This window comes from Strigops habroptila, unplaced genomic scaffold, assembly GCF_004027225.2.
Source record: "Strigops habroptila isolate Jane unplaced genomic scaffold, bStrHab1.2.pri NW_022045577.1_ctg1, whole genome shotgun sequence".
In the NCBI taxonomy this organism is placed as follows: domain Eukaryota; kingdom Metazoa; phylum Chordata; class Aves; order Psittaciformes; family Psittacidae; genus Strigops; species Strigops habroptila.
The window spans coordinates 143483-169188 of record NW_022651059.1 but is presented as its reverse complement, the minus strand read 5'-3'; the positions used below and the strand labels follow the sequence as shown (position 1 = coordinate 169188).

Genomic DNA, 25706 nt, shown 5'->3' with positions numbered 1-25706 from the left:
CGGGGGAAGCTGCCCCCCGAGTACCCGCTGGAGCCTGGGGAGCGGCCACAGGCGCCCCCCCCCCGCCGCCGGACCCCCCCCCGGGGCTCCCTCCCTGAGGTACGTGAGGGGCAATGGAGGGGGGGGGATGAGGAGCTGGGGGGGGAGGCTAAAATTTGCCCCCCCCCTGCAGGGACCCCATCCTGGCGGTGGCACTTCCCGGGCTCCAGACCCCTGGGGTGGCCCCCTGGGGCCCTGTGGGAGGGGGTGTCCTGTGGGGGCCCTGTACCCCTGCGGTGGCCCCTGGCTCCTGGTGTCCCCATCCCACGGCGTCCCATTGCGTCCCTGTCCCTCCCTGTCTCCGTCCCCTGGCATTCCTGTCCGGAGCTGCTCCATGTGGCCGTGTCCCCGTGTGTCCCTGGCCGTGTCCAACACCGCCTGCGTTCCTGTTGCTGTGTCCTTGTGCCCATCGCGCCCTGTCACTGTCCTTTGCTATTCCTGTCCCTGTCCTGTTCTGTGCACGTTGTATGTTGTGCTTGCGTGCCATGGTGTCCCATGGTGTTCCCTGCCCCACGCTGTCTGTGTTGGTGTCGCTGTCCCTGTCCCTATCCCATGCTGTGCGTGTCTCATGGTGTCCCTGCTGCTGTCCGTGTCCCATGCTGACCTTGTCCCCTGGTGCCTCCGGGATCCCTGTCTCTATCCCATGCTCTCCTCGCCCCATGTTGTCCGTGTTCACATCTCCTGGGGTCCGTATTCCTGTCCCTGCTGCTGTCCTTGTCCTATGGTGTCCTTGTCCGTTGGTATCCCTACCCCTGTCCCCATCCCACGCTGTCCCTGTCCCATGCTGCCCTTGTCCCCTGGTGTCTCTTGGTATCCCTGTGTCCCTCCCATGCTGCCTTTGGTCCATGTTGTTCTTGTTCCCATCTCGTGGTGTCCACATTCGTGTCCGTGCTGCTGTCCCTGTGCTGTGATGTCCCGGTTCATTGGTGTCTTTGTGCTGTGGCATTTCTGTCACGGTCCCATGGTGTGTTTGTCTGCTGATGTCCCATGGTGTGCTCTGTCCCATCCTGTCTGTGTCCCTGTCCTCATCTCATAGTGTCCCTGCTGCTGTCCCTGTCCCTTGCTGACCATTTCCCGTGCTGTGTCCCGGTATCCCTATCTTTATCCTGTGCCGTCCCCGTCCCTTGCTGCCCCCCTCGTGTCCCTCATCCCATGGTGTCCCCGTCCCCACGCTGCCCCGCTCGTGTCCCTCGTCCCGTGCTGTCCCCGTCCCTTGCTGCCCCCCGCGTGTCCCTCGTCCCGTGCCGTCCCCGTCCCCACGCGCCGCCGTGTCCCGCCGCTGTCCCCGCAGGCGGCGCGCGCTGCCCGCCGGGAGGTGGCGCTGCAGCTGCAGGTGGTGGAGGCCGCGCGGCGCCTCGCGGCGGCCCCGGGGCTCGCGCCCGAGCAGCGCCGGCGGCGGCAGCGGCTCCAGGCGGAGGCGGCGCAACGGCTGCGGCAGCTCCGCGCGCAGCTCGGGCCCGCGCACGGTGCGTGCGGGGCGGGGGGGTCCCCGGAGGGGGCCTGCAGCACGTGGGGGGGGCTCAAAACACCGGGGGCAACAGTTGGGGGGGTCCCCAAATGGGTCTCAAAACAGTGCGGAGGTACCTGGGGGGTCCCCAAATGGATCATACAGCACCGAGGGGAGCCCCAAAGCAGAGGGGGGGGCAGTTGGGGGGTCCCAAATGGGTCCCGAAGCACTGGGGGGGGGTCCCAAAGCACCAAGGGGGGCAGTTGGGGGGGTCTCCAAATGGGTCTCAAAGCACTGGAGGGGGGGGTGCAGGGGGGTGTCCCCAAAATGGGTTCTACAGCACCGGGGAGGTCCCAAAGCACCGGGGGGGCAGTTGGGTGTCCCCAAATGGGTCATACAGCACCGAAGGGAGCCCCAAAGCACGGGGGGGGCAGTTGGGGGCGTCCCAAATGGGTTCTGAAGCACTGGGGGGGGCCTCAAAGCACCAGGGAGGTCCCCAGAGGGGCCCCACACTATCGGGGGGGGTCCTAAAGCACTGGGGGGGGGACACATGAGAGGTCCACAGAAGGGTCCTACAGCACTGGGGGGGGAGTCCCAGAGCACTGGGGGGGCCCCAGAGCACTAGGGAGGGGTGTTGGGGGGTCCCCATAGAACCAGAGGGGGCCTGGGGGGTCCCCAGAGCACCGGGGGGGTGACACTTCTATGGATGGCAGCAGCCCCATGGTGAGTGCTCAGCCCGGGGGGGGGCACAAGCTTGGGGGGTCGCCACTGGCACTGATCCCCCTCTTTATCCCCCCCCAGATGAGAACGGGTCCCTCTGCGACCTGCCCGTGCTGGAGAACGGTGAGTGATGGACTGGGGACTATGGGGCAATCTGGGGGGTGCTATGGGGCAATTACAGGGTGTTGGTGGGGGGGGCGCCTGTGTCTCAATGCTGTCCCCCCACCCACAGGGGTCCTGCCCGCTCCAAAGCCCCCCCCGGTGGCCCCTGGTCGCCCCTCGCCCCCCCGGGCCGGCCCCGGCAGCCCCGACCGCCGGCCCCCCTGGGTCCCCGATGGCCGCCGCAGCTCCCTCGCCAGCCCCGCCAGGTACGTGTGTGCTCCCCCCCTGCCCCCCCATAGCACCTATTGCAGGGGGCTCCCCATCACCCCCAATGTGCTGTGCCCCCCCCCCCGCAGCCCAGCACGGACCCTGCCCCGCAGCGCATCCAGCTTCGAGGGCCGCAGCGTCCCGGCCACCCCGGTGCTGGCGCGGAGCCCCTGCGCCCGCGGGCACCCGCTGTGCCGGTGGGTGCCACCGGGGGGGCAGTTAGAGGTCATGGGGGCAAATTTGGGGGTCTGTGGGGCAATTTGTGGGGCTATGGGGTAATTGGGGGGGCTATGGGGCAATTAGGGGGGTCTGTGGGGCAATTTGGGGGGCTATGGGGTAATTGGGGGGGCTGTGGGGTAATTGGAGGTTGCTATGGGGCAATTAGGGAGGTTTAAGGAGGAATTGCAGAGATCTATGGAGCAATTTGGGGGGTCAATGGGGCAATTACACTGTGTATGGGATGGGTTCGGGGGTGTCTCTCACTGTGTGTCCGCCCCCCAGCCCGGAGGCCCCGGGGCTGCCCCCCCGGCCCTGGTCGGGCAGCCAGGACTCGCAGCTGGGGGGGCCCCCAGCGCCCGCCCCCCCGGCCCAGGCCCCCCGCACCCGCCGCAGCAACAGCTCCGAGGCCTTGATCGACTGGGGGGGCGGGGGGGGCCCCCCTGAAAGCGCCGCCCCCCCGCAGCAACCTCCCCCCCCCACCGAAGCCGGGGGCCGGGGCCCCCCCTCGGCGGAGCAGCGCCGCAGCCAGAAGTGGTTGGCGCTGGAGGGGCTGCGGGACTGGTACCTGCGGCACACGGGGACCCCCCCGGCCGCGACCCCCCCCCGCCTGCTGCCACCCCCCCCCGGCCCCGCATGGGCCCCCCCCCGCCGCAGAGACCCCCCCCCCGGCCTGCCCCACTCGCTCAGCTACGCCGGGGCCCTGGCGCCCAGGTACGGGGCCCCCCGCGGGTACCGGGCGCCTCTTTTCTAAGGGGGGGGGTGATGTGATGTGGGACCCCCCCACACAGAAGGGAGGGGGGAGTAGGGGCCTTGGGGACCCACCCGTCCATTGGAGGGTGTCCATTGCGTGCCCCCCCTTCGTCCATTGGGGATCTCCAAGTGACTTGAATTGGGCCCCCATTTGGGGGGGGCACTAATAACTCCTGTTTGCCCCCCCCTTCGCTCCCCCCAGTCCTATCCCGAATGTCCCCAAATTGGGGACCCCTCAAACCCTGTCAAACCCCCCCATTGTGTCCGCTTTGGGCCCCCCCTCCATGCTCCATGGTGGATCCCCAGACCCCCCCCCCCAAGTGCCTCAGTTTGGGGTCCCCCCCCTCAGCCCCCCCACATGTGGGTGGTTCCTGCCTCAATCCCCCCCTCTCTTCCATTGTCCCTTCCTGGTGGGGTCTCTCCTGCCCCCACCTTTCTTTTCTATGCTGAGTTCTGGGGGGGGGGGCCCTGTCCCTGGGTTGGGGGGGGGGGCGCGGGGGAGTCCGGGGCTGTTTTGGGGGGGCTAATTCCTGTTTTTCTTCTTTCTCTTTTTTCTCTTTTCCCTTTATTTTCTGTTCTTTATTTCCTTTATTTCCCGTTTTCTGTCCCTCCCTCCCCAGGGCCTCGGGGGACACTCCCCCTGTGCCCGCCCCCCCCCCACCCCCCCCGGACCCACAGCCCCCCGGCACCCTCGTGTGACCCCCACCCCCTGACCCGCTCCATACCACCCCCCATGTTTTGGGGGGGGAACCCCAACCCTGGGCCCTCCCCGGCCACTCCTGGTGAGCAGCCGCTTTGGGGGGGCCCCCATCGCATGCCCCCCCCCCTCGGGAGCGGGGGTCTGGCTGGGGTGGGGGGGGCATAGACGGGTTCAATACAAGGGACCTGCTGCCATTCATTCCTCGTCTGGCTCCTTCTTTAGGGGGGTCGTACCTGCTTGTATGGCCCCATAGGGATTCCATACCTCCCTATGGGCGGAGGGGGGGCGGGTGGGTGTCCCCTACATCCTCTGAGTCTTGGGGAGGGGGTTGTATCACTCACACAGTGTGGAAGGGATGTACCAGGCAGCTATACCCCCTTGGGGGGGGCATATGGACCCCTGAAGGCATCTATATGTGCCTGAGCAGCTCTATAGTGCCCCAGCGCTGTTCCTCTGTCGTTGGGGGGGGGTATATGTGGCCCCAGGGAGCCGTTATCGCCCCTGTGTATTTGGGAGGGGTCCATACAGCTACTATACAGCCCGGGGGGGTGTCTATAGGGCCCATGGGAGGGAGCGTAGGGCCCCTGTGAGGGGGGATGCCCGTGGGCCCTATAGAGAGCGTGGTGAGCGCCGCTCAATGGGCGGAAGCCACGCCCCCCGAAGAAGCCACGCCCATAGGCAGCACGAGACCACGCCCCTAATAGCCCCTCTCCTAAGCTAAGCCCAGCCCCCTCTCCAACCCCCGCTCCTCCCCCTGGCTCCACATCTCCCCAGCGGCTGGGGCGGCCAATCAGCGGGCGGAGGCCGCGGGCGGGGCGCGGCGCTATTGGCCAGCCGGGCGGCAGAGCGCTGCCATTGGCTGCGGGAGGCGGGGGCGCGGCGGAGGGAGGGAGCGGAGCGGAGCGGGGCTGGCGGAGCGCGGGAGAGCGGCGCGGCGCGGCTGAGGTGAGGGCGGGAGCGCGGACCGAGGCCGGGGGGGACCGGAGAGGGGGGACCGGGGCGGCGCTGGAGGGACCGGGCCGGTGCTGGGGGCAATGGGGGGGTGCTGAGGTGGGGGAAGGGGCCGGTGCTGAGAGTGGGGGGACCGGGCCGGTGCCGGGGTCCCGGTTCCCGCTCCCTCATCCCACTTCCCCCTTCGCATCCCCTAGCAACACAGCGGTGACCGTAGCGGCGTGCCCATGACGACGACGGCGCACCCCTTTTGGCCGCGCTCTCTGCTGTTGCCGGGCTACGTCGCCGCCGCGCGTCCCGGCTGGCAGAGCGCGGGCTTGGTGGGCGTGGCCGGGGCGGGGCTGCTGGCTCTTGGTTGGCTGCTGGGCGGGGCGAGGGGCGGGGCTTCGCGGAGCCCCGCCCACCGCCTGGCGCTGGGCTGGTTCCTCCTGTGCACCGGGATCCACAGCGTGCTCGAGGGGTACTTCAGCATCCGGCACCGGGAGCTGCCCGGCGACACCGGGCTGCTGGCCGACGTCTGTGAGCACCGGGACGGGGCACGGCAATGGGCTGGGACCCGGCGGTGTGGGAGAGCAGGGGCTGGGTGCCCTTTGGGGGGGGTCCCATGGGTGTCAGTGGATGTCGATGTATGGAAATGGGTTCCCTGGGCATGGGGTGGGGTTGGGGGTCCCGGAGGGGTGTGGGACCCACCAACCCCTGCTGCCCACAGGGAAGGAGTACGCCAAAGCTGACAGCCGCTACATGACGTGAGTGGGGGCAGGGGGGAGGTGGGGAAGGGGGTGTCCGGAGGGTCTCGGCTCATCCTGCTCTGTCCATCCCCTCCTTCCAGGAGCGATGACTTCACGGTGGCCATGGAGACAGTGACAGCGTGGGCCTGGGGTCCCCTCAGCTTCCTCACCTTCCTCGCTCTCCTGCGCCGCCACCCAGCCCGCTACATCCTGCAGCTCGTCGTCTCCCTTGGTATGTCCGGGACCACCCCCACCATGTCCCCAGAGCCACCCGCCCAGCCCCAACCGTGTCTCCCTCCGCACACACAGGGCAGCTCTATGGGGACGTGCTGTACTTCGCCACAGAGGGACTGGCAGGCTGGAGCCACAGCGACCCCCGGCCCCTCTACTTCTGGGGCTACTTCGTGGGGCTGAATGGGGTGTGGGTGGTGGTGCCCTGCGCCCTCCTGGTCGACTCCTGCCGCCACCTCGCTGCCGCCCAGCGCGCCCTCGACCGACCCCGCCACAAGAGCCACTGACCACGGGTGCTGATGGGTCCCCTCTGCAACACGCGGGTGCCAGATTCCCCCCCACGAAGCGAGGTCAGCACTCGGGGGGGGGTCTTGGCATCCTCCAGGGACCTCGGGGGGGTGCTGGGGCTCGTGTTGGGCCCCCATGAGCTCAGGGATGTGGGGCTGGACCTCTGGGTCCACCCGGGGGGGGCCACCCTATGGCTGGGGCCGTGCGATGGGTGTTAATAAAGGAGCGGAGATTGGAGCTGTAGGTCTGTGCTGGGCGGGTGGGACCGGGGGTGTGGCCTGATGGAGACTGACAGCTGATTGGGCTGTGTCAAAGGAGAGGGCGTGTCTAACACCTCTGCTCTGCTGCTCGTCAGCCAATGGGAAATTAGGTCGCCTGATGTGGCCAATGGGAGGGTGGTGTGGGCGGGATTAAGCCTCCCTCGGACCAATCAGGATTGGGAGATCCTGACTCAATCCCGCCCGTCACCAGCGTGTTGAAGCTGCTGGCGTGGCAGCCAATGAGAGCCTGCTCCAGCCTTGAGTCCCGCCTTCCCCGCGTCGCCCAATCAGCGCCAGCTCCGTCGGCGCCGTCACCCAATCAGCGCCCTCTCCTTCACTAACTCCCGCCTCCGCAGCGAGCCAACCGCCGCCCGTGCTCTCCTTTGGGCCCCGCCTCTTTCTCCACCTCCCAATCAGAGCCAGCTCCCCCTTCGACCCCGCCTCTCCGCACTCCACCCAATCAGTGCTCGCTCCGTCCCTTCCTCGCCCCGCCCCCTCCTCTCCCTCCACCCAATCCTCGTGCAGCCGCGCCGTCGCCAGGGCAACGCCTGTCCCGCCCCTTTCCCCCGCCTTCCACCCTCCCCGCCGGCCTCCTTTCGGGCGGGACTTCCGCTCCGGCTTCCAACCAATAGGAACGCGCCGGCGGCGGCTTAGGCCAATGGGAACGCTGGCGGCGGGCGAGGCGGAAGCGCGGCGCGGGGTCAGAGGGCGCCGCTGTTGATGTTGACACGGGCCCGGCGGCGGCAGCGCCCCGCACCCCGACAGCTCCGCGCGCGCCGCCGCCCCCGGGGGGGTCCGGGCCCCCCCCCCCGGTCCGCTACCGCCCCCCCCCCCCCCTCCCCGGTCCCGCCGCCCCCCCCATGTGCGCCCCGCCATGACGATCCTCCCGAAGAAGAAGCCGGTTCCGGCGCCCGATGGAGACGCTGATTCGGGCCCGGACGCCGGCCCCGAGCGCGGCGCGGACGTAGGCCCCGATCGCGGCCCCGGCGGCGTGGGTGAACCCGGCGGCCCCGGCGGGGTGGGGGGGCCGCGGCCCCGGGCCTCGCCGCCGCCGCCGCTGCGGGGCTGGGCCGGGCTCCCCGCCGCCGGCTCGCCCCCCCCCGCCGGCCCCGGAGGTCCCGTTGGCGGCGGCCCCGGCGCTGGGGATGGCCCCGGGGCGCTGCTCGGATTGGAGGCGGCGGCGCTGGGGCTGCCCGAGCCCCGCGGGCCCGGCGGCGGAGGAGGAGGAGGCGGCCCCGGGCACAGCAAGAGGCGGCGGCGCGGAGGGGCCGGCCCGAGCGGGGGGCCCGGTGGCGGCGGGCCCGGCTGCGGCGGCCCCGGAGCTATGGGGCTGGCGCTGGGGTTGGGCCCCGGTGGCAGCCCCGGCCCCGATGAGGCAGGAGGCGGCTACAACAGCGAGGATGAGTATGAGGCCGGGAGGGTAGAGCTGGACCCGGCCACGGCCGAGCAGGTGCGGGGGGCACCGGGGGGGCCACGGGGAAGGGTCGGGGACACCGGGGGGGGGTGTCTGAGGGGCTGAGTTGGGTTTTGTCCCTTCCAAGGTGGTGATTGAGGCTCCCCAGGGTCCGTGTCCCCTCCCGGTCCCATGTGCCTGCGTCACCCACGGACCCTGGTCCTCGCCATGCGGTGAAGGGCCCCCCCCCGTCGCCCTGGGGGGGTCCCTCGCCCCCCATGCCCCGATGCCGAGCCCGGCTGTGTCTCCAGCAGGAGCACCGGTTCGAGAAGGCGCTGCGGGAGAAGAAAGGCTTCATCATCAAGCGCATGAAGGAGGATGGAGCCTGCTTGTTCCGGGCCGTGGGTGAGCCCCGTGCCCCCCATCCGTTCCACCCCCACCCCCCCAATTTGCTCCCCAGCACCCGCGGGCACTGGCTGATGCCACCCCCTTTGTGTCCCGGTGCCATCAGCGGACCAGGTGTACGGAGACCAGGACATGCACGAGGTGGTGCGCAAGCACTGCATGGACTATCTGGTGAGGGGCTGGGGGGGCTCTTGGGGGGTGGAAGGATACACTGGGAAGCAATAGGAAGGGGTTGGGAGGAGGCTGGGGGGGACTGGGCTGCACTGGGGTGGATTGGGATGCTGCAGGGAGCACTGGGAGGCGGGTGGGCTGCTCGGCCCCGTTCCTCCTTAGTGCTTCCCCATGTCCCTGATGGCCCCAGGGCTCCCCCACTGTCCCCAGGGTAACCCCATGCTCCACAGCACCCCCTCCCCAGCATCCCTTTGCCACCATAGGGCTGCCCCACAATGTCCCCTTCTGTCCCCTGACCCCCCCTCCGTGTCCCGTACTTGGGCAGATGAAGAATGCCGACTACTTCTCCAACTACGTGACGGAGGATTTCACCACCTACATCAACCGCAAGCGCAAGAGCACGTGCCATGGGAACCACATCGAGATGCAGGCCATGGCCGAGATGTACAACCGCCCCGTCGAGGTCTACCAGTATGGCACTGGTGCGTCTGCCCCACTGGGCCCTGGGGACAGCAGGGACCGGGGTCGCTGGGGTGCTGGGAGGGTGCTCCTGGAGTTCTTTATGGTGCCTTTATAGTGCCCTGGGTTTCTAATGGTGTTCTGGGGGGTCCCAAGGTGCTGTAGAGATATCTGGGGTGCCCCCAGAGTGGGGATGTGGGGGCTGAGGGGCTTCTTGGGGTGTCTGTGTGGTCTTCAAGGTGTCATGGGAGGGATCTGTGGGGTCATAGGGAGAGCTGCTGTTCCTGTGGGGCCCCAATGGGGCTTATGTGGGGTCCTCAGGTGGCTGGGGAGGTTCCTGTGGGTCGCCGGCTGCTGGGGAGTGGGTCCCACAGGCCTGTGTAGTGGCCAAGGCATCCCCATGGGTGCTGTTGGGGGGTCCCCGTGTAGGGGTGAGGTGTCTGATGGGGTGCCCCACAGAGCCCATCAACACCTTCCACGGGATCCAGCACAACGAGGATGAGCCCATCCGGGTCAGCTACCACCGCAACATCCACTACAACTCCGTCGTCAACCCCAACAAGGCCACCATCGGCGTGGGGCTGGGGCTGCCCTCCTTCAAACCGGGGGTCAGTGGGGCCAGGGGGGGGCTGGGACTCTCAAGCCATGGGGTGGGGGCTCCCCTCTTTCAAGCCCAGAGGACCCCCAGACTCCCCATTGCCATGGGGCAGGGGAGGTCTATGGGTCCTGGGGCCCTCCCTCCCCGCGTGGGTGGGGCCAGGGAGGGGGCGTGGCCACGTGGAACCCCTCCTTATTTGGCTGAGGGGGTGTGTCCAAGAGGGGTGTGGCCTAGAGGTGGGGTGTGGCCAAGCAGGGCCACGCCCCCTGCTGCCAGCCCCATTCATGGGTGGGAGGGGGAGCCTTCAATGGGGGGTGTGGCCCGAAGGTGGGAGTAGCCGAATGTGGCCCCGCCCCAGACTGATGTGTGAATGAAAAGGGGGTGTGGCTTAGTGTGGCCGCACACATCCCGGGGGGCGTGGCCTGCTGGGTGGCTGTTGTGCCGGGGGGCGTGGCCTTTCAAAAGGGGGCGTGTCCCGGGGTGTGTTGCTTAGTATGGGTGTTGCTGTAGGGTGGGGGGCGTGGCCTTTGGAACAGGGGGCGTGTCCCAGCGTGGTCCCGCCCCCAGCTGGCAGAGCAGTCACTGATGAAGAGCGCCATCAAGACGTCGGAGGAGTCGTGGATCGAGCAGCAGATGCTGGAGGACAAGAAGCGGGCGACCGACTGGGAGGCCACCAACGAGGCCATCGAGGAGCAAGTGGCCCGCGAGTCCTACCTGCAGTGGCTGCGCGACCAGGAGAAGCAGGCGCGGCAGGTGGGTGTCCCCATGGCCCCCCTCCGTGTGTGCCCATCACTGCATGGTGGGGGACATGCGGCCCCGTGTCCCTGTCACTGTGTGGGGGTGACACGTGTCCCCGTGTCCCCGTCACTGCATGGGGGTGACACATCACCATGTCTCCATCGTTGCATGAGAGTGACACATGTCCTTATCAGTGCATGGGGGTGACACACGTCACCGTCACTGCGTGGGGGTGACACGTGTCCCCATCATTGAATGTGAGTGACATGTGGCCCTGTGGCCGTGTGTCCCCATCATTGCATGAGAGTGACACATGTCCTCATCACTGCATGGGGGTGACACCTCACCATGTCGCCATCACTGCATGGGTGTGACACATGTCCCCATCGTTGCATGAGGGTGACACGTCGCCATGTCCCCATCGTTGCATGGGGGTGACATGTCGCCATGTCCCCATCACTTCATGGGGGTGACACGTGTCCCCATGTCCCCGCAGCCCCGCAAGGCCAGTGCCACGTGCAGCTCGGCCACGGCAGCTGCCGCCAGCGGCCTGGAGGAGTGGAGCGGGCGCTCGCCCCGGCCCCGCAGCGCAGCCCCATCGCCCGAGCACCCCGGTCTGCACCCCGAGGCGCCCGGCCCCAAGCCCCCCTCGCCCGGAGCACCCCCCACTGGCAAACCCCCCTCGCCCTGTGCCCCAGGTGGGAATCAAAGTGGGTGCTATAGGGTGCTGTGAGGTTCAGACTGGGTGCTGGGGGACTCAAATGGGGTGCTGTGATGCTCAAACTGGGTTATATCAGGTTCTGGGAACTCAAACTGGGTGCTATGGACCCCAAATGAGGTGCTGTGGGGTTCTGGGGAGCCCAAGCTGGGTGCTGTAGTGTGCTGGGGAGCCCAAACTGGGTGCTAAGAGCTGCTAGAGAGCCCAGACTGGGTGCTCTAAGGCTGAAACTGGTTGCCATGGGGTCCTTACGAACTCAGACTGGGTTCTGTGGGGTCCTGAGGAACTCAAACTAGGTGCTATGGACTCTAAACTGGGTGCTGTGGGGTTTCTGGGGACCCCAAACTGGGTGCTGTGGGGGGCTGTGAGGCTTAAACTGGGTGCTGGGCGACTCAAACTTGATGTTGTGAGGTGCTGGGGAGTCTAAGCTTGGTGGTGTAGGGTGCTAGGGAGCCCAAATTGGGTGCTGTGGTGTGCTGGTGGACTCAAACTGGCTGCTGGAATGTGTTGGGGGGGTCCAACTTCATGCTAAGCTGTGCTAGGCAGCCTAAACTGGGTGCTGGGGTTCTCAAACTGGGTGCTATGGGGTGCTACAAGTTGCTTGAGGGGGCATTCAACTGACTGCTGAGGGCCCCACACTGGTCCCTGTAGGATGCTGGGGGGGGAGGGACCCCCACACTGGGAGCCCCACATTGCTGTATGGGGTGGGGGGAGTCCTGGGGCTGGTGTCTGACCCTTTCCCCCCGCCTCCAGGGACCAGCAGCCAGCTGGGGGCGGGGGGGGGCCGGGCCACCCCCCCGCTGGTGTCCCTGTATCCCGCGCTGGAATGCCGCGCCATCATGCAGCAGATGTCCCCCACTGCCTTCGGTGAGCGGGGGGGGGCACAAACTGGGGGGGAAGGTCCCAAACTGGGGGGAAGATGCACTTGGGGGGCTGCGCAGGCTTTTACTGGGGGAGGCTTTAGGGTTGGGGCGGGGTTAGAGGTGTCTTTGTTGGGGTTTTCTCAGTTTGAGGCGGTCAAGGTGTGTTTTGAGGGGTTCAACTGTGGACTGAGGGGGAAATCTCTTTATGGGGGGGGATTTATCTGCCTTTGCTACACTTTGGGGAGGGAGAAGATGCCCCAAAGTCTCATCCTTCCCATTGGGGGTACCAAGCTCTGCCCCCTCCCCCACCCCCCCATTAGCACTTGCTGCCAGCTCTTCAGGGGTGATCCCCAGAGGATCTGGGGGGGGATGTGTCATGTTGTATGCCCCCCCCATAGTAATCTGTACACATCCCCCCCCCAGGCCTCAACGACTGGGAGGACGATGAGATCCTGGCATCGGTGCTGGCCGTCTCGCAGCAGGAGTACCTGGAGACCATGAAGACCTCCCGCCACAGAGACCCCCCCACCGACAAGAGTTGATATTGAACCCCCGGACTGCGCCCCCAGCACCCCCCCGGCCCCCCCCCAGGGACCTCTAGGTGGGGGGGAGGCGTTTTACTATGGGGGGGGGTCACACACACAACAGCCCCCCCCCCCCCTTCCACCTCCTGGCCAGGGAGGGGAGGGGGACACAGCGCTGGACGCCGCGGGATGAGCCTCGGCTCTGCTGAAGAGGGGGGAGAAGAGAAGCCGCCCCCCCCCCCCATATTACAGCTGGAAGGAAGAGGGGGGTGGGGGGGGTGGGAAGGGGGGGGGTGTCCTATTTTTGTAGGGTCTCCCCTTTCTTTCCCAATGGGGTTGTGCTGTCGGGGGGGGGGGTCCCCACCTCTGCCCCCCCTCCCCCGCCCCCTCTCAGAGCATCCTGCGACCCCCTCGCCCCCATGGGTGGGGGAGGGGGTGGGAATGGGGGTCCTGCCTCCCCCATTGCGCCCTGTTATTAAACTGATGCCCAGCAGCCCCCCCGGCCCCGTCTCTGCCTCTTCCCCACCACGGGGGGGGGGCCTAGGCGCTGGGGGGGGGGGGTCGGTGCTGGCTCCTTCCAAGGCCTAAGTGGGGGGGTCTTTGCATAGGGGGTGATGCCCTTTGCCCCCCGGGGGTGTTTTGGGGACACACCCCCCCTTTCTGGTGTCTTGGGGTGCCCCCTCCCTCCCGCCTTGGGTGTTTACCGCGCTGTTGCCATGGTTTCGCGTCCCGCACTGATGACGGCGCCGCCTCGGGAGCCAATCAGCAGCGGGGAAGGGGGGGGAGGGTGAAACAAGGGAGAAGCGTCATTTCCGGAGCGCGGCGGCGTGAGGCCGGGTCGTACCGAGGCTCCGGTTCGCGGCTTCTCCTCGGTGCGTGTCGGCGCCCGCCCCGCGCTCAGCGCCCCCCCGGTCGGGGCCAGCAGCGGCGGGGTTGGAGCCTCCGGCAGCGGCCGGGCCGGGGGGGGCGGCGAACGGGCACCGGGGGGGTTGCTCTATGGCCGCAATAGACCCGGTGCAGCGGCCGGTTGGGGTTTAGACTGGGGAAGGGAAGGCTCGGGGGGCCCCTTATCAGGCACCGTCCCTGCAAGCGTTCACACCCCGTGTAGCCGAGCTCCTCCGCGCCATGGGTTAGTGGTGGCCTTGGCAGTGCTGGCAGCGGTTGGGCTTGATGCTCTTAAAGGTCTTTTCAACCCCGACCCCGTGGTTTCCCCGACAAGGAGCTGCCGGGAACGGCCCCCGTGCGGGCGCTAGGACCCCGCGCGGCTCCCGTCTCCATGGCGACCGGGGGGCGGAGCGAGAGGCGTGGCCTTGGGCCGGTGGAGGCTTCCTATTGGTCAGTGGGCGGGGCTTTAATTCTCGGGGCGGGGCCTGGGGGGGCGCGATGCACGAGCAAAGCGGGCGCGAGCGGCATGGAGCTGCGCGGGGGGGCAGCGGCGGGCGCGAGGACCGGTGGGGGGGGGGGGGGAATTATGGGGGGGCGGAAGTGGGGTCCCTGGGGCTGGGGGGAGTGTTGGGGCTGGGGGGGGTGTTGGGGGCTCTCGGGGGGGTTCCTGGGAGGAGCCTTAGGGAGGGTTTGGGGGGGTCTTGGGAGAATTGGGGAACGGGGCGGGTCTGAGGAGGGGTCCTGAGGGGAAAGTGGGGTCTTGGGAAGGGCACCGGGGGGTCAAAAGGAGCAATGGGGGGGAGCGAGGGGGGCACAGAGGGTGCAGAGAAGGGGGTTGAGGTGTTATGGAGGGAGGGAGGGAGGAAAAGGGGGGTTCTGGCACCGGGGGGGGGGAGGTTTGGGGGGTTCTGGTGGGAGAAGGTGGCTCACGGGGCGGGGGAGGAGGACACAGGGTCATTGTGGGGCTGTTGGGGGGTGCTGATGGTGACACCCCCCCCCGTGACCCCCCCCAGATCCAGAGAAGAGGAAGAAGAAGCGCAAAAAGGACAAAAAGCGGAAACCGGCGCCGCGGTGAGGGGGGGGCTGGGGGGGGCAGCGGGTCCCGACCCCCCCCCCCGGAGCCCCCTGTGACCCTCAGCCATGGGGGGGGTCTCTGTGCCCCGGGGACACACACACACACAAGTAGAACCCTTTTGGGGGGGGCACGTTCCGGGGCCACCCCTCCCCCCGCCGGGGCTATTTTTAACCCCACGGGGCCCTGAGGTCAGTTCTATTTTGGGGGGGTGATGTCCCAGAATGCCTCATTCCGCCCCCCCCCATTCCCCCTGTGGTATCACCCTGTGGCCCCCCCCCAGCATAGGGGAGACCCCTGAGGGGACCCCCCCCCATTCCCCCTGTGGTACCACCCTGTGCACCCCCCTCCCCAGCATGGGGGAGACCCCTGACAGGACCCCCGGGGGGGGGGAGGAGACACCCGTTTGGGGAGGTTGCCAGGAGCTGGATATTGGGTTCCTATTGTGGTTCCCCCCCCCCCAGGACCCCGACCCCCCCTGAGGATACATCACCGGAGCCCCCCCATCCCCTGCCCCTGCTCTCGGAGGGGCTGCTGGGCTTGGATGAAGGGGAGCAGGAGGACCCCCGCGATTACTGCAAAGGTGGGGGTGCCCCATGCATGGAGGGGGGGTTGGGGGGGGCCAGCACCCAGGGTGACAAACACCCCCCCCCATGCCCCCCCATAGGTGGGTATTACCCCGTGCGCATCGGGGACCTCTTCAATGGGCGCTACCATGTGGTGCGGAAGTTGGGGTGGGGACACTTCTCCACCGTGTGGCTCTGCTGGGACGTCCGGTGAGTGCCCAAAGGGGGGGGACACAAAGGGGGGGGGTGTTCGGGGGGGGTCCCCTCAATCCCTCTGTGTCCCCCCCCTAGGCGCAAGCGGTTCGTGGCGCTGAAGGTGGTGAAGAGCGCGCCACAGTACACGGAGACAGCGCTGGATGAGATCAAGCTGCTCAAATGTGTGAGTGAGGCCGGACCCCCCTCAAATGGGACCCCAAAACCCCCCTCGGATCCATCCAACCCCCCTTTTGCCCCCCCCCAGGTCCGTGACTCAGACCCCAGCGACCCGAAGCGGGAGAACATTGTGCAGCTCATCGATGACTTCAAGATCTCGGGGGTCAATGGTGTCCGTATCCTCCTCGGGAAGGGTTTTTTGGGGGGGATGACTCCCAGTGTCCACTCCATGGGGGGGTGCAAGGTGGCCACGTGCTCCTTGACCGGCCCCCCCAAGACGTGTGCATGGTGCTGGAGGTGCTGGGCCACCAGCTCCTGCGCTGGATCATCAAGTCCAACTACCAGGGGCTGCCCCTGCCCTGCGTCAAGAGCATTGTGAGGCAGGTGAGGGGGGACCCGCATCACCCCATATCCCCCCCCCACGTTCCCTTTACATCCCCCCCATATTCTCTTTATATCCCCCCGCATACCCCCTACATCTTCTTTACATGTCTTGCCATATCCCGTTTACATCCCTCCACATCCCATTTAGATCCACTTCCCTCTGCCCCATCTATATATCCCCCATATCTCCCCCACATCCCCTCCGCATCCCCTTTACACCCCAGACCCATGTGGGATCCCCAAATCCCCCCCCAACTTCCCCATGGGCTGCCCCAGACCTAAGTGGGGACCCCAAATCCCCCCCAGACCCATGAGGGGTCCCCAAATCCCTCCCCAGCTTCCCCATGGGCTGCCCTAGAGCCCCGTGGGGACCCCAAATCCCCCCCAGACCCATGTGGGGTCCCCAAATCCCCCCCCAGCTTCCCCATGGGCTGCCCCAGAGCCCCGTGGGGACCCCGGTGTGCCGGCTGCAGGTGCTGGAGGGGCTGGATTATCTCCACACCAAGTGCAACATCATCCACACGGACATCAAGCCCGAGAACGTGCTGCTGCAGGTGGGGGAGCCCTTCGTGAGGCAACTGGCGGCCGAGGCAGCCCGATGGGCCCGGGGAGGGGGCCCCCCACAAAGCGCAGGTACCCCCAAACCTCCCCCCCCCACCTCGTTCAATGGGTTGGCCCAGGGGGGACCCCTCTGACACTGACCCCCCCCCCCAACCCCGGCTCTCTCTGCAGTGAGCTCCGCGCCGCAGGATGGACCCGTGAGTGTCACACGGCTCCTCGCACACGCGTGTGCCCCCCCTCGTGCACGTCCTCGCACACGCGTGTGCCCCCCCTCGTGCACGTCCTCGCACACGCGTGTGCCCCCCCTCGTGCACCTCCTCGCACACGCGTGTGCCCCGTGCGAGCCGCTCCCCGCTCCCCGCCCCAGGAGCGCCTCTCCCGGGCCCAGCGGCGCCGCCGGCGGCGGCAGCGGCGGCGGCAGAGCCAGCGCCTGGCCCAGTGCCTGCGGGACCTGGAGCGGCTGCGGGAGCCCGGCGCGTCGCCAGGGGGCGCCGGTGACACCGGTCAGTGCCGGGGCGGGGGGAGCCATAGGGGGTGTTTTGAGGTCCCGGTGGGGGGGGGGTGGGGGACAGACCCCAATAGAATGGTTTGGGGGTGTCCAAGGGAGGTTTGGGGGGGTGAACCCCATAGAAGAATGGTTTGGGGTTCCCTGGGGGGGGTTTGGTGGGGGATGAGCCCCAGGGGATGGTTTGAAGGTGTCTGAGGGGTGCTGGCAGGGGGAGAGCCCCATAGAATGGTTTGGGCCTCCCTGGGAGGGGCTTTGGGTCGCTGGGGGTGGTTTTGGGGGTTCCATGAGGGTTTGGGGGGTCCCGCTGGGGTTTGGTCCATGAGGCCGTTGTTGGGGGGGGCCATGGGGACCCCTCTCAAGTTTGGGGGGGTCTCAGGGGTCTCTCTCCCCCCCACAGAAGCTGCCTCCCTGGACCCCGAGGAGGGGGGGGGGCAGCCCCCCCAGCGGCGCCTCCTCCTCGGGGGTGCACACGATCCCGGCCGGCGGCTCCAGCGACGGCCTCTCGGGGAGCTCCTGCACCTCGGGGGGGCTCCTGGCCCGGCGCCCCCCCAGCCCCAGCTCAGCCTCAGACTCGCTTCTCACCGCCACGTCCAGCTCCCTCATCTCAGGGAGCTCAGGGGGGCCCCTCAAGCCCCTCGGTCAGTACAGTGGGGTAGGGGGAATGGGAATGTGGGGGGCAATTCGGGGTGGTGAGAGGTATAGGGGGGTGGGGGGTTGGAACTGGGGGCACAAGGGGGAGCTGGGGGCATATATTGGGGGAGATGGAGGAATGAGGGGGCAATTGGGGGTTCTATGGGGGGTGAATGGTGAAATTGGGGGTGGATATTGGGGTCTTGGGGGGCATCAGTGGGGTTTGGGGGGGGTTCTTGGGGTCCCATTGATGTCCCTGCTGCTGCCCCACAGGTGGGGGGCTCCTGGGGGGGCAGGAAAACCCCCTGGACCCCCGCTGCGCCCCCCAGCTGCGCGTCAAGATCGCCGACCTGGGCAATGGCTGCTGGGTGGTGAGCGGGCAATGGGGGGCAGACAAGGGCATTGGGCCCCCCCATTGAATGGGGGGCACCTTGGGAAGAGGTGGGGGGCATGGGGACGGATGGGGGTACAGGGGTTGCCCTTAGGGGGAGGTGACCTGCTTCCCCCCCCCCCAGCACCGGCACTTCACTGAGGACATCCAGACGCGGCAGTACCGGGCGCTGGAGGTGCTGCTGGGGGCCGGCTACGGGCCCCCTGCTGACATCTGGAGCACCGCCTGCATGGTGAGGGGCCCTGCCGCATAGCCCGCCCCATGGCGAGCCCCACAGCCCCTCACTGGCCCGCTCTGCCCCCCCCAGGCCTTCGAGCTGGCCACGGGTGACTACCTGTTCGAGCCCCATTCAGGGGAGGACTACAGCAGGGATGAGGGTAGGCGGGGCCTGGGGAGGGGGCGTGGCCTCGGGGAGGGGGTGGAGCCTATGAGAGGAGGCGGGGCCTGACGTGCCCCAACCACCCCCCCCCCGCAGACCACATTGCCCACGTGATCGAGCTGCTGGGGGAGATCCCGCGTCACGTGGCGCTGGGGGGGCGCTTCTCCCGCGAGTTCTTCAACCGGCGCGGTGAGGGGCGGGGCCATGGCGGGGGGCGGGGCTAAAGACGGAGGGGTGGGATTAGGGGGCGGGGGCTAAGGCGGGTGGGTGGGGCTAAAGAGGGAGGGTGGGGTTAGGGGCGGGGCTAAGGTGGGTGGGAGGACCTAAAGAGGGAGGGTGGGGTTAGGGGTGGGGCTGAAGCGGGTGGGAAGAGCTAAAGAGGGAGAGTGGGGTTAGGGGCGGGGGTAAGAGGAGGAGGAGGAGCTGGGAAGGCAGAAAAGGGGCTGGGCTGGGGCTATTGCCTGGAGGCAGGGCTAAAGCCTGGGGGAGGAGCCAGGGAGGAAAGCATTTTTGGGGCGGGGCTATGCAAATGAAGGGGTGGAGCCTCGGGGTGGTACTGGGCTCTACAAGCACCTGAACCCACAGGGGCTGTGGCCAATGGTATGGGGCTGGGCTTGGGAGCCTCATGGTGAGGGGGGGGTTTACTGTGATAGCACAATATCTGAGGCCATAACTCCTCACCCCCACCACCACCAGGGGAGCTGCGGCACATCCGGCACTTGCGGCCCTGGGGGCTGCGGGCGGTGCTGCAGGAGAAGTACGAGTGGTCACGGGGGGCGGCCGCCGCCTTCGCCCGCTTCCTCCGGCCCATGCTGGCCTTCGAGCCGGCGCGGCGTGCCACGGCCGCTCAGTGCCTGCGCCACCCCTGGCTCCGCCCCTAGCCCCGCCCACCGCCCCGCAGCCAATAAACGCGCAGCGCGGCCAGGAGGCGGTTCCGTGGGGGTTTATTAGGGGCGTGGTCTCATGATAGAGTGGGTGTGGTCTCATGGTGTGGGCGTGGCCCGGTTCAGCCAATCAGGCGTGGGAGAGGTGCGAGATGATGCTCTGGACGGCGCCCGAGGTTGTGCCCTGTCCCCCGATGTCGGGAGTGTGCGTCTGGGGGCGGAGCCAGGCTGTGGGCGGGGTTTGGTGGTGCCGCACCAATGGGAGGGCGGGGATTGGTTGGAGGGGTGGGACTTACCCGTGGATCGTCCAATGAGGCGAGCACGGCCTGGCGGATGGTGGTGGCGTAGCTGTGCAGCCTGAGGGGGGGGGCAGAGTGAGGCCACGCCCAAATGAGGAAGCCACACCCCAAAGGGACACACACCCCCAGCCCCGCCCCCCCGCAGCCAAAGCCCCGCCCACCTGAGGTGGTCCAGCATCATGCAGGCAGCGAGCAGCGCCGCCGTGGGGTTGGCGATGTTGCGGTTGGCGATGCTCTTGCCTGTGTTCCGTGTCGCCTGCAGGCAATGGCAGAACGGGGGGGTGATGAGGAGACCCCCACAGATCCCCCAGTTCCCCCTCCCATCAGGACCCCCCAGCTCTGTGCTGGTCCCCCCTTTCCCCTCTGTGACCCACGGTCTCGAAGACAGCGTAGTCGTGGCCGTAGTTGGCGCCAGGGACGAGGCCGGGGCCTCCCACCAGCCCCGCACAGACGTTGTTGACAATGTTCCCGTAGAGGTTGGGCATCACCATCACGTCAAACTGCTGCGGGCGCGACACCAGCTGCGGTGGGGGGAGAGCGGTCAGCACTGGGGAGGAGGGCACTGGGGGCAGCAATGGGTGTAGAGACCTACCTGCATGGTGGTGTTGTCCACGATCATGCTCTGGAAGCTGATCTCGGGGTATTCAGCCGCTACCTCCTTGCAGCACTGCAGGAACAGCCCGTCCCCCAGCTTCCTATGGATGGGATGGGGGTGTCAACGGGCTCCGGACCCACCCCCCTCCCCCACCGCCCTCCCCTCCCAGCCCCATGCACGTACATGATGTTGGCCTTGTGCACGGCGGTGACAGAACGGCGCTTGGCGGCGCGCGCCAGGCCGAAGGCGTAGTGAGCGATGCGGCGCGACCGCCCGGCCGTGATGATCTTGAGGCTCTCCACCACCCCGGCCACGCTCTGCGGCAGGGGGCGGGGCGTCAGGGCAGGGGGTGGGGCTTCGGGGGGGCGGGGCCTGAGCCTAAGGGGCGGGGCAAGAGACGGGCGTGGTCGGTGGGGGCATGGTCAGTGATGTACCCAGAGATGGGGGCGTGGCCTAAGCAGTGTCCCCAGTGGGGTAATGCCCTCAATGGAGGGCGTGGCCAAAGAAGGGGGCGTGGCCAAGCAGTGTCCCTATTAGGGGGTAGTTCTCACCGGGGGTGTGGCCAAAGAAGGGGGCGTGGCCAAAGCAGCGCCCTCATTGGGGGTGCAGCTCTGCCCGGGGGGCGTGGCCTACGCATTGGGGGCGTGGCCACGGCGCTGGGGCTCGCGTCCCACCTCGTGCTCCAGGCTGCTGTACTCGCCCTCGGTGTTCTCCCGCACGATGAGGATGTCGACGTCGCGGTGCCGCGTCTCCACCCCGGGCAGGCTCTGGCAGTGGATCACGTTGGCATAAAGGTCCAGGCTGGTCCTGCCCCATAACAACACCCAGGTCAGGCTTGGTGCTCCCGTGTCCGTCCCCCCCCACTGCTCCCCCCGGCCATCCTTCAGCTCTCACCGAATGAGGTTGTTCCGGGACTTGTGGCTGGGCGGGAGGTTATGGTTGGTCTCAATGTTCCCTGGGGAAGGGATGGAGATGGGGGTCTGGGGATCCCCAAAGCTGCCGGGGGGAGAGGGGTTGTCCCCAGCCCCACACTCACCCTTGATGGCGACGCCGTTGCGGCGGATAGCCATGATGGCGTTGTGCACGTCGGCCTCCGGTGCCTCCGCGCCCACCCGCACCTCCTCGAAGTCCACGGGCACACAGGCGTGCCTGGGGCAGCGGTGGCCATGACACCCAGCTCCTCCATGGCGGGGGGATGAGGGGGAGAAGGGGGGGACACACACCTGAAGACCTCCTTGACGTGGAGCATCAATTCGGGGCCAATGCCATCACCTGGGATCAGCGTCACCGTGTGGCGGCCGCCATACTTGGCAGGGGGCGGCTGTGGGGACACCAGGGGGGTGAGGACCCGGGTGTCCTGGTCCCCCCATGTCCCCCTCCTCTTTACCCCCACCTTCTCCCCCCAGTCCCCTGCCTGGAGAACCCCCACACATGCAGACTCATGCATGCATGCACTCCCCCATGCTTTTAGGGTCCCCCCGTCCCTGTTCTGGCCATACTCACGATGCTGGGCTGCTGCGGGGGCAGGCGGCCGTGGCGCAGGGGAGAAACGGGGGCAGTTAGTCACAGTGCTGGCACACGGGGAGGGGATGGGGGCGGAATGGAGCCCCCCCCAGAACACACACAGCAAGAACAACATGCTCCTCCCCCATGGGCCCTGAGCACCTCAGCAGGAGCCACTCAGAGCCCCCTCGGTGACACCTCCCCCACCAAAACGAGGGCTCACAGTCCCCTGCTGTGCCTCAGAGAGGCCAAAGGGGGGGCCCCAAACCCATCCCATCCCAGGAGGGAACACGGGGGAGTTGGAGGGTCCCCCCATCCCAGGACAGGGGGCACCCCATCGTCCCTGGGACCCCCCCAAGCGTTAGAGCACCCTGGGGGCACCAGGAGGGGGCACGGCCACCCCCCCAGACGGGGCACTTACAGGTGGGAGGTGGCGCCGCTCAGCATCATGGGAAATCCAGGCCTGGCGGGGGACAGAGAGGTCACAACCAGGAGCCTGCGCCCCCCCCAGCGGCCAATGACCCCCCCATTAATGCAGCTCTTACTAATGAGGGTCTGCTCAGGGGTCCCCTATAGGGCAGCAGGTCCTTGGGGTGCACCCGCGTCCCTTGAGGCAGGGAACGGACGCGGTCGCGCCCCCCATGTGGATTAAGCTGCGATCGCGCCCCCCGCGGTTCAGGCACATGCACCAGCCTCCCATAGAAAAACCGACCAATCAGCGGGGTAGCCGCTGTCCCGACGCGCCCATTCACTGAGCGCACAGCCAATCAGCATTCAGGAGCCCGGAGGGCTCCACCGCGGCAGCCAATGAGAGCCCGAGCCGCTTGACAGCTACTCCCGCCAATCCGCGCGGCCGCTTCCAATCAGATAGCCGTATTCCGCCCACACCTCTCCATCCGCGATCCGGCCAATCAGAGCGCAGCGCTCCGCCACCCTCCTCGTTTCCCATCAGAGGCCCCCCCGCGGGGCCGGGCCCGTCCCGCCCCCCCACCGCGGTGCCGAACTTACCGGACGCGGCCACCGCGGGGCGGGAACCCGGAGCAGCCGCGCCGCGCGCAGTGCCGCCGCCATAGCTGCTGCCGCCGCGCCGCTCTCGCGAGATGTCGGCACCGCCCAGGGACGCCGCGAAATCTCGCGAGACTTCCCGCCCGCACCCTCCCTCACGCCGCCGGCAGCGCCACACAAGTCGCGGCCACCATTTTGTGCGGGGGGGGGGGGGAAGAGGCGCGGCGACGCATGCGCAGTGGAAACAGCGGCGCGCCCTGAGGGGCGCGGGAGAGGCGATACCGCCGCCATTTTGTCCCGGCGGCACCGGGAGCGGGGCCGGGTCCGCGGCCGCGCTTTGAGCCCACTTTGGGGTGAAAAACGACTAAAAACGTCTCCGGGAGAGGCCGGGTCGGCGGCCGGCAGCGGTTGCCATGGGAACGCGCCCCGGTTTCCGCTCTGCGCATGCGCCTGGGCGCGGCCTTTCCCCCCCGCGCCACATAAATCGCAGCCACCATTTTAATCTGGTCCCCGGCCGCTCTGCGCATGCGCAGGGCTCGGCCCCGCCCCCGCGGCAGCACTAGGGCCACGTCGTTCGTGGTGTCGGCACCCGCGAAGGGCAAAGCTCGCTTCTCATTGGCCGCGGGGCGCTCGGCGGCCCGCCTCCCTGCTGCTGATTGGTCAGGCGGCGGCGGGCGGCGGCGCTGATTGGTTGCCGCTCCACTGTGACGGGTGGGCGGCAGGCATGGCGGTGCTGGCGGCGCTCCTGCTGCTGGCGCTCGGGGCCGCGGGTGAGGGGGGGGTCCCGGGGTACCGGGAGCCTTTGGGGGGGGGGGTCCCGGGGCCTATGGGGGGGTCCCGAGGCAGTGGGAGCCTATGGTGGGGGTCCCGGGGCCCATGGCGGGGCTCGGAGGGGGAGGTCCCGGGGGTCCCGGTTCCTCCGGTGCTCACCGGCTCCCCGGTTCTCCGCCTCCCGCAGCCGAGCCGTGCCCGGAACCCACCATCGTGCCCTCGTATTACACCACCTCGGACGCCGTCATCTCCTCCGAGAGCGTCTTCGTGGTGGAGATCTCTTTGGCCTGCAAGAACGGCGCCCAGGTGAGCCCCCCCACCCAGGTGTGTGTGGAGGAGCTGCCGGTTCCCCCCCCCGCCATACACCGGGTCTCACCGGCCCCGTTCCCCCCCGCAGAACGTGGCTCTTTACGCCGATGTCAACGGGAAGCAGTTCCCTGTCACGCGCGGGCAGGATGTAGGGCGCTATCAGGTAAATCCCGGCTCCCCATGGGGGGTTATGGGGGGGGTCTATGGGCTCAGCGCTCATCACACACCCCCCCCCCATAGGTGTCCTGGAGCCTGGAGCACCGCAGCGCCCAATCGGGCACCTACGAGGTGAAGTTCTTTGATGAGGAGTCCTACAGTGCCCTGCGGAAGGTGGGAACCCCCCCTATGGCCCCCCATGAGGCTGGGGGGGGGCGATGGGTGCCCCCAACCCGGCTCTGAACCCCCTTTTCCACCACCCCCCCAAGGCCCAGCGCAACAATGAGGATGTGTCCCGGGTCCGGCCCCTCTTCACTGTCAATGTGGACCATAGGGTGAGTTGGGGGGGCCTGTGGGGCTGGGGGGGGGGGTCCTTGGTGTGGGGGTTCTTGTGGATATGGGGGTGTCCATGGGCGTTTGGGCTGAAACTGGGGTGATTTGGGTGCGTTGGAGGGGGTTTGGATGATCTATGGGTGTTGATGGGGGGGGCCCAGGGTCTTAACGTGGGGAGGTGTGTTTTGGGGTGTCCCAGGGTGGGATTTTGGAGTGGATTTTGAGGGTGGGGTTTAATGTGGTGCTAGGGGGGGTGGGGGAGGTTTGGGGGGGGGCAGCAGTGACACCCCCCCATGTTTCTTCAGGGCGCATGGAACGGTCCCTGGGTGTCAACTGAGGTGGTGGCGGCCACCATTGGCCTCCTGGTCTATTACCTGGCGTTCAGCACCAAGAGCAGCATCCAGGCATAGTCCCCCCCCCCCGGGGGTCCCACATGTCCTGGTGGGGAATGGGGTGCCCCTAACATTGACCCCCCCCAATGGGGTGCTCCTTCAATATGGGGGTGGGGCTGAAAGACCCCCCCCAAATAAGAACATTGGGGTGGGGCTGGGCCTGAAAACTGGGGGGGGGTGTCACCCACCGAGGTGAGGGTGTCCTCAGTGTGGGAGAGCCCCCATATTGGAGGGGGGGGTGTTGTTGTTAACCCCCCAAACGGGGGGTTTTGAGGTTTCCCCCTATTTGAGGGGGTTCCCAAATGGCTGTGGGGGGGTCCCCGCTGCTGTACCCCAATAAAGGTTTCCCCCCTACCACCACCTCCCTGTGTCTGTTATGGGGTCTGTGCCCCCCCCGGGCGCCTGCTGGCTGATGACGTCACACCCGGCTCCAGACAGGGGTGATGTCATCAGTGACATAGCGTCTGACCTCACGGGGGGGGGGCTCTGATTGTAGAACTCATTAAGAACTCTCCAATGAAGTTTTACATTGAGAAGCAGCCACCGGGAGCCACGAGATACCCCCTCCTACCGTGTCCCGTTTGAGCATCGAACCGAGCGTGGTTACGTTGCTGCTTAACATCCGTTTTCGTTACGTTTCCGGGGAACATCCTCCATATTCATGAGTTCTCCCAGAATCGTTTCACATCATTCCACGCCTGTTTTCGCCTGCGCACAACAACGTGGTCTTTAGGGGTCTTTGGTGGTCGTTTCACTTCCGTTCCCTGAGCTCGTGTTCTGGTTGTCTTTAAGCTCCGCGCAGCAGATAAAGCGCTCGCGCCGGTTTGATCAGTTCGGTGGCGCTGCCGATGTGAGTGATTTCTTCCCCAGGCTGCTCCTTATCGGTTAAACTTCGCTGCAGCACATCCTGAGCATCTGCTGATTGCAGACGCGCTTTATCTACAGCCCTTATTTTGCTCATGATAAATTTCATACCAAAGTCATAAGGTTCTAAACCCGGGTCAGCTGCAACGATTTATCTTGTCCGAGCATCTTTGTCGTGTGCTTTTGGTTGGGCTTTTTTTAGGGGTGGAAAGTTTTTGTCGGTTCAGACAAAGCCCCCGAGCTTGAAGTCACTTATAACTGATTTTTCTTATTTAC

General features: G+C 67.3%; 6 protein-coding genes across 7 annotated transcripts; 5 read left to right on the top strand and 1 right to left on the bottom strand.

The window, feature by feature from the left end:
• Positions 1-3: 3 nt before the first annotated feature.
• On the top strand, positions 4-4442 carry CCDC120 (coiled-coil domain containing 120; the record flags this gene model as incomplete). The annotated part of the gene is made up of 6 exons (XM_030474262.1): positions 4-99; positions 1331-1505; positions 2288-2329; positions 2439-2574; positions 2665-2772; positions 3077-4442. Coding segments are annotated over 6 exons (1026 nt in total), but the record flags the coding sequence as incomplete, so codon positions are not given.
• A 668-nt stretch (positions 4443-5110) lies between these two features.
• LOC115602855 (3-beta-hydroxysteroid-Delta(8),Delta(7)-isomerase-like) lies at positions 5111-6679 on the top strand. Its single transcript, XM_030474286.2, has 5 exons — positions 5111-5189; positions 5393-5714; positions 5905-5941; positions 6025-6155; positions 6233-6679. The coding sequence occupies exons 2-5, from the start codon at positions 5423-5425 to the stop codon at positions 6439-6441; spliced, it is 669 nt and encodes a 222-aa protein (XP_030330146.1). The 5' UTR covers positions 5111-5189; positions 5393-5422; the 3' UTR covers positions 6442-6679.
• A 766-nt stretch (positions 6680-7445) lies between these two features.
• OTUD5 (OTU deubiquitinase 5) lies at positions 7446-13074 on the top strand. 2 transcript variants are annotated; one of them, XM_030474285.1, is made up of 9 exons: positions 7446-8152; positions 8410-8500; positions 8607-8671; positions 8997-9153; positions 9590-9738; positions 10296-10481; positions 10963-11164; positions 11938-12051; positions 12471-13074. In XM_030474285.1, the coding sequence occupies exons 1-9, from the start codon at positions 7577-7579 to the stop codon at positions 12587-12589; spliced, it is 1659 nt and encodes a 552-aa protein (XP_030330145.1). In that variant the 5' UTR covers positions 7446-7576; the 3' UTR covers positions 12590-13074. The 2 variants fall into 2 exon arrangements, with proteins under 2 accessions (XP_030330145.1, XP_030330144.1); XM_030474284.1 differs by having other exon boundaries at positions 7447-8152; positions 8407-8500.
• Positions 13075-13946: 872 nt separating this feature from the next.
• On the top strand, positions 13947-19246 carry SRPK3 (SRSF protein kinase 3). Its single transcript, XM_030474290.1, is given in 17 exon segments — positions 13947-14022; positions 14470-14527; positions 14993-15111; positions 15196-15304; positions 15386-15473; positions 15555-15642; positions 15744-15850; positions 16324-16483; positions 16583-16602; positions 16604-16608; positions 16779-16914; positions 17317-17557; positions 17823-17920; positions 18065-18172; positions 18248-18317; positions 18416-18508; positions 19016-19246. Coding segments are annotated over 17 exon segments (1725 nt in total). The 5' UTR covers positions 13947-13982; the 3' UTR covers positions 19201-19246.
• IDH3G (isocitrate dehydrogenase (NAD(+)) 3 non-catalytic subunit gamma) lies at positions 19247-22896 on the bottom strand. The gene is made up of 13 exons (XM_030474261.1): positions 22609-22896; positions 22022-22063; positions 21601-21612; positions 21321-21418; positions 21134-21246; positions 20992-21052; positions 20772-20904; positions 20281-20414; positions 20095-20197; positions 19877-20023; positions 19664-19758; positions 19500-19560; positions 19247-19414 (listed from the first exon to the last, which is right to left on the bottom strand). Exons 1-13 carry the CDS (start codon positions 22894-22896, stop codon positions 19334-19336), a joined length of 1368 nt encoding a protein of 455 aa, XP_030330121.1. The 3' UTR covers positions 19247-19333.
• Positions 22897-23143: 247 nt separating this feature from the next.
• SSR4 (signal sequence receptor subunit 4) lies at positions 23144-25400 on the top strand. Its single transcript, XM_030474289.1, has 6 exons — positions 23144-23375; positions 23564-23682; positions 23774-23848; positions 23926-24015; positions 24111-24176; positions 24480-25400. The coding sequence occupies exons 1-6, from the start codon at positions 23330-23332 to the stop codon at positions 24582-24584; spliced, it is 501 nt and encodes a 166-aa protein (XP_030330149.1). The 5' UTR covers positions 23144-23329; the 3' UTR covers positions 24585-25400.
• Positions 25401-25706: the final 306 nt, after the last annotated feature.